At 52.2% G+C, this 11,429-nt stretch overlaps 1 protein-coding gene across 1 annotated transcript in view; it reads right to left on the reverse strand.

Annotated features, from left to right (window-relative positions):
- LOC135813109 (uncharacterized) overlaps window positions 1–9,288 on the reverse strand; it is a 27,326-nt gene extending 18,038 nt beyond the window's left edge. Inside the window, exons 1-2 of the mRNA XM_065326327.1 lie at window positions 9,157–9,288; window positions 8,322–9,050 (exon numbers count right to left, since the gene is read on the reverse strand). Of these exons, the coding sequence (XP_065182399.1) occupies window positions 8,322–9,050; window positions 9,157–9,288 (861 nt within the window). The remainder of the gene's footprint in view (window positions 1–8,321; window positions 9,051–9,156) is intronic.
- Window positions 9,289–11,429: the final 2,141 nt, after the last annotated feature.

An 11,429-nucleotide genomic window follows, 5' to 3' on the forward strand; every position in this document is an offset into this window, starting at 1 on the left:
AACTCGACGCACTGCTTCAGGTCGGAAGTGAATGGTACTGATCGTTTGGGATGTGGGCAAGCCGTGGGGAGGGAGATCAGCAGTGGAGATATCGTCGCCGGGGATGCTACACTTCTTTGCAAAGAAGCGTCCAAATGCCTCCGATTTCTCTGCACTTGTTGCGTACTCGTGGCCATTGGCGTCAGCAATCAGCGGTATATCTGTATGGCGCCCTATGCCACTTGCACACTTGAGCTTTGTCCACCACTGCTTGCTGTGCATGGACCCGTTTGATAAGCTGCGGCGTAGGCTGTCCTCCTTAGGCCCCGGTCACACCGAAACAAGCCACTTTGGGCTTGTTATTGCTGGCGCTCAGCTGGCTTGCGTGGTCGCTGTGACGCGGTCACACCAGACCCTGACTGCAAAGCTTGAATGGCTTGTTTTTCTTACCCGCCAAATTTTGAATATCTCGAAGCACACCAATGTTTGCAAGAAACCGGAAAGCAGAACGTTCGTGATCTAAAACTGTACTTGTTCTTGTGTTCAGTTTTGATGAAGAAGCAAAGGAAGCCCGGATTCTGAATTGCGAAGTTGTGCTCTTTTTATTTGTTCGGTGTGCATGGACGCGATGGTTCGGGTGGTGTTTCCTGGTGTCTAGCTTTCTGCCCCGCCGGTTGCCGTTCTTCAACTCAGTTGCAATCCACTCTCTTCTTCGTACCCGGCTTTCTTCATGAATTCGGTCGTGAGTGTGGTGCCTTGTCTTGGCCTCAAACCACAGCTCCAACAATCTACGCAGCAGTCTAGAGGCACAGCGGAAGAAATCCATGGTCGTCGGACAAAATCCAAATCAAACTGAATACACTGTAGCTGGATAGACAGACTCACGGTCAAAACCAAAGGCGAAGGGATAGCACGGTTCCACGGACACAAGAAAGAACATCAATATCAGTTCATCATGTCAACTAGCTACATGATGTGCTCCAAGCGCACTCAAATTATTTTTTGAATTTCGGCTTTCAGCCGCTTGTACAAGCTGTGGCTGAAACAAGCCGAAAAAACGGCTGAGAGTCAACCACGGCTGAAAGTCGCTTGTTGGACATTTTTCAGCCATTTCCATGGTAATAGTGACGTAAACAAGCGCTTTTTTCGGCTGAACGGCTGAATCGAGCTCGGTGTGACCGCGGCCTTAGCCTGATGGGCTCGAAAGAGGGTTGCAACAGCCTCATTGACAGACGTCACAAATTGTTGCTTCAGTATGACGTCCTGGGGGGGGGGGGGGGGGAGCGCCTCCAGGACCACCAATGCCTGTCTTTGATGGCCATTGCCCGCGTGCACTCCGGGGTCCACCACTTTGGATCTGATGGCTTGGTGGTCATTGCCTTTGACGGAACGAATTGGGCGACGGCGTTGGATATCGTGGCAGTCACCTGCTGGCAAGAAGTGTCCGGGTCATCCGTTATGATGTCAGACCAGTTGGTATTCCTAAAGTGGGAGCGGAGACGGTTCCAGTCTGCTTGGTTGTAGCGCCAAACAGTTCTGTAGGTGCGCTTCTCTTGCTGCACTCGAGCGGGGAATGTGGCAACAACTACAGCGTGATCTGATTTACCAACAAGAGGCAACACATCTACCTCCACTGGCTCCTGGAAGTCGGACATTATCAGGTCAAGAGTGTTGTTTCCGCGGGTTGGTTCTGCCACATGCTGGGTGAGGCCATGCTGGGCACACATATCCTCAGCGGCTTCGCCGGCTAGAGACGTCCTGCTGCTCTGAAGCCAACTGTTGTTGTGCACGTTGAAGTCCCCGGCAATTACGAGCTTGGCGCCTTGCTGTCGCACTCGATCGATTGTGCTGTCAATATGTTCCAGGATTGAGATGTCATGATCTGCACATGAACCTGGCCGATTAGCCCCATCCCTCACACAAACAAGTCAACAAAGAGGCATCTTTGGATTGAGGAGTGCTGGTTTCGAAACAACTGGTTTGAAGCTCAAAGTAGAGCTGGTGTTAGCTCAGAGCAGAGCTGCTGTTAGCTCGAAGTAGAGCTGCTGTTAGCTCAAAGTAGAGCTGCGGTTAGCTCAAAGTAGAGCTGCGGTTAGCTCAAAGTAGAGCTGCGGTTAGCTCAAAGTAGAGCTGCTGTTAGCTCAAAGTAGAGCTGCTGTTAGCTCAAGGTAGAGCTGCTGTTAGCTCAAAGTAGAGCTGCTGTTAGCTCAAAGTAGAGCTGCGGTTAGCTCAAAGTAGAGCTGCTGTTAGCTGAAAGTAGAGCTGCTGTTAGCTCAAAGTAGAGCTGCTGTTAGCTCAAAGTAGAGCTGCTGTTAGCTCAAAGTAGAGCTGCTGTTAGCTCTACGTAGAGCTGCAATGCTAAATGGATGTAATATAGCGCAAGGCAGAGCCGCAGCAAATAGCTAGATAACACCAGTTGTGAGAGTGGACCCATGAAACCAGCACTCCGTTAACTAAGCACTATTGACGCACAGCAAGGGTCAATTAATGTCAGCACAGGCAAGCATTGCGCAGCTAGAGTTCAGTAGCTCATTACTCACCCGAGTTGGGGATCATGGCATCCATGGCACGGCAGCAAGCCGGGACGATAGCTGGCGCTATGCGCTTGTTGTAGTCTGGATGTAGCATAGACACGCATCGCTCTTTCCACTGACCTGCCACTCGGAAGAAGGAGTCGGGGGCACTAGCCATAGCAGCGGTGGTGGCTACACCAATGTGGACCGAATGCCCGGAGTAGTTCGACTGGGATGGTACACCGGCCGCAGCGACAAGAGACCATACTGTTACTGTGAATGACTGCCTGGTCAGCTGCTGTCTGTTCGAGAGTACGAACAAGAGTTGCTCCGGTCCCTCGCGACGAGTGACAAATGGGTAGCTAACAATGGCACGGACCGGGCAGTACGGCGGTACAGACGGGCCAATGTCACTAGTAACGCCTTTACCGAATGGGTCCGTCTTGGATGAAAGCAGGAAGAGTTGCAGGCGTCCGTCACCAGGGGAGCTAGTACAGCCCCGTGTGATGCCATTAGTGAATTCAGCGCACCGAAGAAATCCAAAGAAGCAGCATGGCGGCTTGGTAGAGCAGCTTGTCATGGCCATTCAGGATACTACTTTTCCGGCGTGCATCCGTCAGGTGTCGTAGGATTGGCATAGTTATAGGAGGGCGAGGGGTGAGTGCAGCCGTACCATGGCATCGCTGGATGCCCTTCAACACCCTCTTCAGAAGCCACGCATCTACCAAGGGGCCGGCAAACCCATTCTTAAGGTGGGCTTTATGCACCGCACTCGCATACACAGATACAGTTCAGGGCACGCTGATCATAGTTCACGCATGAATGTGTGTCCAGGAACGATGACTCGGGCAGCAAAAGTGAGCTTCCCCAGGAGGGACTCGAGTTGACGCTGGCCGATGCTGCGCTCGCTGATAGTAGCCATGAGTGGCGCACGGATCTCGGACAGCTTGTCCTCTGGTAGCCGAGCTTCGTGGCGCTCGCCGTCTAGGACAATACCAAGGAAGGTCAATGATGGTGATGGCCCTTTGAGCTGGGATGGAGCAAAGAGGAGTGCCGAGATACGTGAACGCCCGGAGGGGGATGGTGAGTTGCTGGTTGGCTGCAGCCAAACCAGTGGAGATATCGAGAAAGTCATCGAGGTAGTGAAGCCGGAGATCTTTAGCAAACTCGTGCTGCATGATCCAGTTGACTGCTGTGGCTACTGAGTCAAAGACGGCTGGGCTGGAGCGGAGGCCGAAAGGCAGAAAGCGCTCGTAGTAGTAGGAGCCTTCCCAGCGAAGTCCTGACGGCGGACTGGGATCTGCCGAAATGCACTGCGTACATCGAGCTTGGACAAATACACAGGCTGTGGGCATGACATGATGATGTTGATCGCGTTGTCAATGCTCGCGTAGTGCAGAGAGAGCGGCTCGGCAGGAATGCTGTCGTTCGCGCCGGTGCCTTCCGGACTAGACAGATGGTGGATCATTCGCGGCTTGCCGTTCTTTTTGGGGATGGCACCAATACCAGAGCGGCGCATGAACTGAAATGGAGGTGACGGAAATGGGCCTGTGGTCTCGCTGCGGGCGCAGGAAGCAGCTAATTGCTCGGATATAAATGCCGAGTGAGTGAAAGCCAATGGTAGATTATTAGAGAAAACCGAAATGTCGTGTTGGCCGGCAGATCCAAGAGTAAAGCCACGGCGCAGGCCATGGAGAACATACGCAACACATGATTGATCTGAGTGGTTACGTAACAGGCGGGCAAAGTGATCAGCTAGCAGTGTGGTGTCTGCAGAGTGTATAGGAAAGAAGCTACGTACCGAGTCAAGCGATTCAGTAGCCATTCTGCTAGGTGCGGCGGGGTGGCCGATTGGCTCCGCGCTGCTGCTGGTTGCACATGATGCATGGGTGGTCCTTGCCACACTGGCTGCAGGTGTGGGAGAAGCGGCACGACGACAAAGAACAGCGACCTCCATTGAAGTTGCGGCAGATTTCTTGGCCGTCGCTGGTATGGTTGCGACCACTGGAGGTAAATGCTGCTGGCTTCGGGACGAAAAGGACACAAACCGCCCCTGGATGGACCGTCTTACATTGAGCGCATTTTGGGTGTGCATGGCCTGTGACGGCTATCTGCCATAGGTTCACGTCGATGGTGTCCAACCTCTTCGTGCCTGGTTACTGGGCCACGAGCATCCGCAGCTGGCGGTCGTACTCTAGCCACGCGCTTGGGAAGAACTGGCAGTTAGCAGTCAGGATCAACTGCTGGTACGCAATCAGTTCAGCAGTGCGGTGTAGGGCAGCAGCCGTGATAACAGACATGTATGTGGTCCATGCCTCGAGCCGGGTAGCTACATGTGTAATTATCGTGAACCTTGCGACGCACCTGCTTCGCGTCATCCGACTCAACGATATTTAGCTGGCTATCGTTATTCGGGTTGTGCACCAGCCGGAATGTTGGGCCGGAAGTGTGCAAGAATTTCAGGCAACAAACTTGAAAAATCTACGAACTCCCCTCGCAAGATACGTTCTTGCACAGCCTTGGGCACAGCTGGTGCAGGTGGCTGATCGGGTGGGTTACAGGAGCTTAGCCTGGCATAGTGGCGGCAGCTGCCGCATTGCCTTGGCCTTGGGTGAGGAGCGGCACAATGCTCTCCGATAATGATAAAATGGCGGCCGACAAAGCCGACTACACCTCGTCCCGTACGGGAGCGCAGAGATCCGTTGATGAGCCCGCGTCACCTGAGCTGGCGGAGGAGGCATTGGTGCACGTCGGGCTTCTGGGCTCGCGAGCCGTGTCCGCACTGTCATGTTGCTGGTTCTCCTGGCCGGAGCAGACCTCACTACCAAGGGCTAGTTGTGCCAGCAAACGGTCCTGTAAAATACTTTTACTAAGTTTCCTTTCGGATTCAAGCCGCGCTGAGAAGGCTCGCCGCGGAGGGCTTGGCAAGGCATTGCCTTGACAGTGTCGACAGTAAGGTCAGACATACTGAAGAAATACAGTGTCGAGGTGACACTCGGGCTGGCAGCAAAGCTACGAAAGGAAAAGAAACACTGCTGAAGCACGATCCGTTGTCTGGAAGAGCACAACAGGGCAAGCAAGATTTGTTTTTCTTTTCCGCAAAAATGGGCTGGTGCCATTTGTGATTACGCAGCAAAACAAAGCGCATGACGTCAGTCTTGAATGCAGAACAAAGCAATGCAGTGCAGTGTGTGCGCTAGTTCGGATTGTTGCTAACAAGTACTAGCACAGCTAGTACACCATAAGCGGCACACATTGTAACACGACACCCTGTTTGCAGTTGCACTGTAAGCCATATGACTTCCAGGTCACCGCAGGTTATCATTCTGCTCCATGTGGCTATAAGCGAGGCCCGAACGTACCCAGACGGCGACTCCACCGCCTTGCGCTGTACGATCTCGGCGGATTGGCGGTGAATAGCCAGTAGTGTTGAAACGATCTCACCGGATACTCGTTAGCTCGCTCGCCAGAAACTCGGCTCGTTTGTGCAGCCAGCTCGTTTGCACTAACGAACACCTTACTCCGTGCACATGGCAGTATAGGGTTTTACGTCGGGCCCTAGACGACGGCTACTTTGGCCAACCGGACAACGAAGAAGTTGTGACCAAAGAGAATGATTTTATTTCTTGCGCATGCGTTTGTAGAATGACGTAATACTCAGTGAGTCAGGTCGCTACAGTACTCCCCCGCCAGTGGTGAGGTCGGGAGGAGCGAAGCACGATAAACAAGAAACAAGAGAAGAGAAAGGAAGCGCAGCATGTACAAGGCGGAAAGGCAAAACTATAAGAATATGATACATATGTACAAGCGAGAGCTGCGTGTATGAAATTTGTTTGTGACGTGGCAACAAAGGCCGAAACAAAATCAAAAACAGTGAAGAAAGCGGAGGTGAGAGAGATGCATGACAGAGGCGGTTTAACATGTCAGAGGTGTGTTAACGTGACAGAGGTAGAGAGCATGTCAGAGGCAGAAAGAAAGAAAAGAGGAAATGTACGCGTGACAGAGGAGTGTTATCGTGTCAGAGGCGGAAAAAAAGGAAATGTACGCGTGACAGAGGAGTATTATCATGTCAGAGGCGGCTCCATGTTGCAGGCTTGGCGGGATACCAGCAGGAGCGCTGCACTGGGGCGAGGCGTGCCGACTGAGGCGGGGACAGATGGAGGCGAGCGCAGCTCCATGGGGTCCGGTGCCGGGCGTGTGCCTGCGTGCGTGCACAGACTCCTCAGTGAGTGAGCTGGTACGACGGGTGGAGGTAGCCAATTTCCAGCTTGAGGCCAGGACGAATACGAACGACGACGACTGGACGATGCCGTGGCAGGATAGCGGGGTATCCAGGTGGGCCGGGGAGGGTGGCAGGGGCCACAGCAGTTCCGAGGGCGGATCCAGTGGTGGTGAGGCTCAAGTTTTACGTCAACAGCCGGCGATTGACGGGATCCCGAGAGTTGAGGCGAGCAGGAAACTGCGACGGGCCGAGCTCGGGGATGGCAGGCTCAAAACTCCGAAGAGCGCAGCGTCAGGGGTCACCAATTTATGGTTTTTACGTCGGGCCCTAGACGACGGCTACTTTGGCCAACCGAACAACGAAGAAGTTGTGACCAAAGAGAATGATTTTATTTCTTGCGCATGCGTTTGTAGAATGACGTAATACTCAGTGAGTCAGGTCGCTCCAGCAGTACATGTCGACCGGGCCCGCGGGCCGGGAGTCGTAAAATAGTTTACAACTCCCTGGCCTGGTCGATCGAGAGTCCATGGGGGATCCAGTCCCGCGCAAAGTGAAAATCACTCGCAGTTACAGTAACTGTATGCCTGCACGACACTTGAGTTGTTTCAGTTGTCGTTGCAGCTTTGGTAGACTCTACTGATGTCTTGCTCTGCATCTGCTGACCTGTCCCAGGATATGCTTCGGTCACGTCTCCATTCGAGTGAAAGTTACGCTAAGTCGTTTGGAAGTTTTCTCCCGCGATGCAGCGAAGACCAGGGCTACTTGCAATTTTTGCAAAACGGTCTATTCTTACAAAGGCTACTCGACGACGGCGCTGAAAAGACATCTTGACACCAAACAGCAGTCCGAAGTGAAGCAGCAGCAACCCCAAATATCGGCGGTGATAATTTGAACCAGCTGAAAAAATCGAACTTAGAAAATTTATCAGTCCATAAATCATATTAATTTTGCCACATCAATGAAACTCGTTAGCTCGCTCGATAGCTTGCTCGTTAGTGGAACTGATCGCTCGTTTGTTATAGATACGCTCGTTTCAACACAAATAGCCAGGTAGCATGACATTCATTGCTCCTGATCTCCTGATCGGAATGTCGACGACCTGGATTTCTTCGCCTCTCTCCAGTTAGACATCTCTTTCGTCGCCAAGGGGAATCGCAGGGACCTCCTCGAAGCCGTTGTAGAATGCTGGGAGGATTTTCCTGCCGAGAAAATGCGTAGCTTGTGAATGTGCTTGAGGGACTCGTTTCACGGCATAATGGAGGTCGCGGGTTGGACCGACTGAATATAGTCGACACCGATTCGTACACAGCGCTGGAAATGAAGAGGACATAACCAAAGTCCCGCGTCGGATCATGTTCACAGTTGCTATTCCCTCTCGCATGCGCTGGATGAAAAATTATTTTATTAGTGATGTTGAAAAATTATTGACGCTTCGGGCCAGTTACCAATCGTCAGAACTGAGTTCAATTTTTCGACATAAGTAATGAAATAATTTTCATCCAGCGCGTGTGCCAAGAGTGAATTACAACTGAAGAGAGATGTTGTCAGCCCCCCCCCCCCCCTTATAAGCAAAATGCAAATACAAAATAAGCATAATTATCGCTTACCGGAGAAAAACCACGTGCCACCTTCACAGTGTCCAGCACTATATCATGCAGCTCCTCAGCCTTGGGACGATCTTTCGCAACGACTGCCAGGCAGCGAAAGATTGCAGGCTTGAGTGGATGGGCGTCTGGTATTCTTTCCAAATCAACGCCGCGCCGCTCGACTTCGGTGATAGCCGTGACGGTCTCGTCACGCGTTCCGTCTGCTCGCTCCACTTGTCTGATGATGGTCCTTGGTGAGGTGTGCAGGTCTGTCGACGGTTCAACTCCTGTCACGACGCTCGTGGCCAGCACGCCAAACGAAAATATGTCGAGCGATTCGTCGTACACCGGAGGGTTTTGCAGAGCCTCCGGCGCCATGTACAGCACGTTGCCTGGGCATGCCGTTAGATCTGGAAGAAAGCCAACCAAATCCGCAGGACTTGTTGGTCGCAGTCGCGCACAACCAAAGTCACAGAGCTTTGCGATCTGGCCCTTGATCAACACATTGCGCAAAGTCAGGTCACGATGAATGACAGGGGGATCTCTGCTATGGAGATAGCGAACACCCGCCACAGCATCCGCCAGGAACGATAGCAGGGCGACATGGTCAAACCGATCTGCACCGACACTGCATTCACAAAGTGTATGATCGAATAGCTCAACCACTAACACTGGAAGATGACGATCGGCAGTGACTGCAAACACCGAGAACTTGACACAAGTTTGGGTGGTGCAGCTTAGACAGTCTTGCTATCTCAGCGCCAAATCGCCGCAGGTTCTTATCTCTCCCCTCCACATCTGCTTGATCATGTCTGGGGTGAAACACCTTTGCGGCTACCGGTATGCCTTGCCATACTACTCGATACACATCAGCGTCCGAACCGCGGCCAATCTGATCCTCGACGGTGAAAATACCGTGGTACGCGATTTCACCTCTGCCTAAGCCTAGATCTCGCAGTAACGCCGCTTCAGGCGTTGATACCGCCATCTCTACGGCTTTACATGTGCGCCAGGGAGGGTGGAGTGCGTCCGAAAGCTAAGCCCGTGATCGATCTGCAAGAGCGTGGCCGTGGTCTTCCAGACTCTAGAAGGTAAATGAAAACTCCCAGCTCAGTGACTATCTGCCCTTTGGTCCGCACACGGGATCCTAATAAGTATACTTGTTCGTTTCGGAGTTGTGTTTCGAACTACATTGTAGGGACAAGGGTAGATAAGGCTTTACTGGTCACAGCGCTGCATTCAAACACTGCAGATCTACGCGTAGCCTGGTCTGGTCACTGTCGCCAGGCACCAGCAGCAGCAGCCGTGGCAGCAACATGACCTGTCAGGATTGTTGTCGGACCATGTCATGTGGGCTCAACCTTACTCTAGTAGTAGATCTACTAGTCTCTAGTCTGGCCCAGACGAACAACGCAGTCGCCAGTGTTCTTCGTGACCTGGTGACTGTCCCCTGACCTGTGCTGGCCCTTTCCCCGCGCCTGGCCCTGCTCGAGTAGTAGTAGACAGTAGACAGTAGAGAGTAGACATCGGTATCCAGTATCCAGTGTCCATCATGATGAGGTGCGCGTCTGAAACATGTCGAGGCCGGGAAGCAGTCCCGTCGACGGCAGGCCACTACGGCACTGGTTCAGTTCGGCATCTGGCGATCTGCATGACTAGTACGATGTAAATGTCACACAAAGACGTTCAAAGATTTGTGGTAGCCGCTGAGTGGTACAGCCATTGCAGTAAGTAGCATTGGAATGATGCAGTCACAAACCGACACCACTCTACTAGGACATGGAAATCCAGTCGATTGACCGGGGCCCGCGCCCTCAGCGCGTACAGAACTTTTGAAAGTCGTTGCATGCAGCGCACAATCATGTTGATGCGACCAGCAGCAGCGCGTAATAATGCATGCCATGGCTGAATGGCCAGCGCCCTGGGGCCGCTAGACGTGTGACCGGATTTCCATGTCTACGACAGTACTAGGACTGTCTGTACTAGTACTTACAGACTGTAACCAAGCTACCTAATCATCAAATACGGACCGAGACTAGCGAGAGGTCGCCGATTCGAGCCCAGCGGTCGCACATCTGACTGCAAATCCCCGTGACGCAGCTCACCAGATCATGTACATGTATTTGGCAATCCTCTTCAGAGACAGAGTCAAGCTAGCTGTATTCCCGGTGCCGAAAGGCGGGCTCACCAGTCCAACCCTGTATGGCAACTTCCCCATATCTACCCCCCCCCCCCCCAAAATCAAGACGAAGTGAATAAGGCAGAGCGCATGTCGTGGTCATATTATACTGACTGAAGTAAAAAACAAACAAATGCGGAGTGTGTTGGATGGGCTACGAGATTTCTTCAGTATACTGTTTTGTTTAGGAATGTGTTTTCTCCCACACTGGAGCTCGCGTTATTCCGCCGACTTGACTTGACACTTGACTGACTCACGACTGCCATACAGAGAACAAGAAGCTCAACTGATGAGGGGTGAATTCCCCGACACACTGTGTATTGAGCAGGGATTGGTGCTTTCTTGCAGTTTGCCGAGTCGTAGGTTCGATGGACTTCTTGTGATCTCTGTATGGCAGTCGTGAGTCAGTCAAGTGTCAAGTCAAGTCGGTGGAATAACGCGAGCTCCAGTGTGGGAGAAAACCCATACCTATACAAAACAATATACTGAAGAAATCTCGTAGCCAATCCAACACACTCCGCATTTGTTTGTTTTTTACTTCAGTCAGTATAATATGACCACGACATGCGCTCTGCAGTATTCACTTCGTCTTGATTTGGGGGTTAGACATGGGGAAGTTGCCATACAGGGGTGGACTGGTGAGCCCGCCTTTCGGCACCGGGAATACAGCTCGCTCGACTCTGTCTCTACTGAGAGTGAAGAGGATCCCCAAATACCCGATCTGGTGAGCTGCGCGGATTTGCAGTCACACCACCCAACTTGGGCGGGCCAGGAATATCAAAGATACATGTAATGGAAGGGGAAGCTTTGCGAAAACGAATTGTACAAAACTAGACGCCAATATCTAACGGTATTCCTCACGCATGACACTATTGTGGACGAGTAGACTACGATAACAAGTACGTGATTGTACTTCATAAGTTTCTTCAAAACTCGTTCTCTTGTGTTTT

This window comes from Sycon ciliatum, chromosome 3, assembly GCF_964019385.1.
Source record: "Sycon ciliatum chromosome 3, ocSycCili1.1, whole genome shotgun sequence".
In the NCBI taxonomy this organism is placed as follows: domain Eukaryota; kingdom Metazoa; phylum Porifera; class Calcarea; order Leucosolenida; family Sycettidae; genus Sycon; species Sycon ciliatum.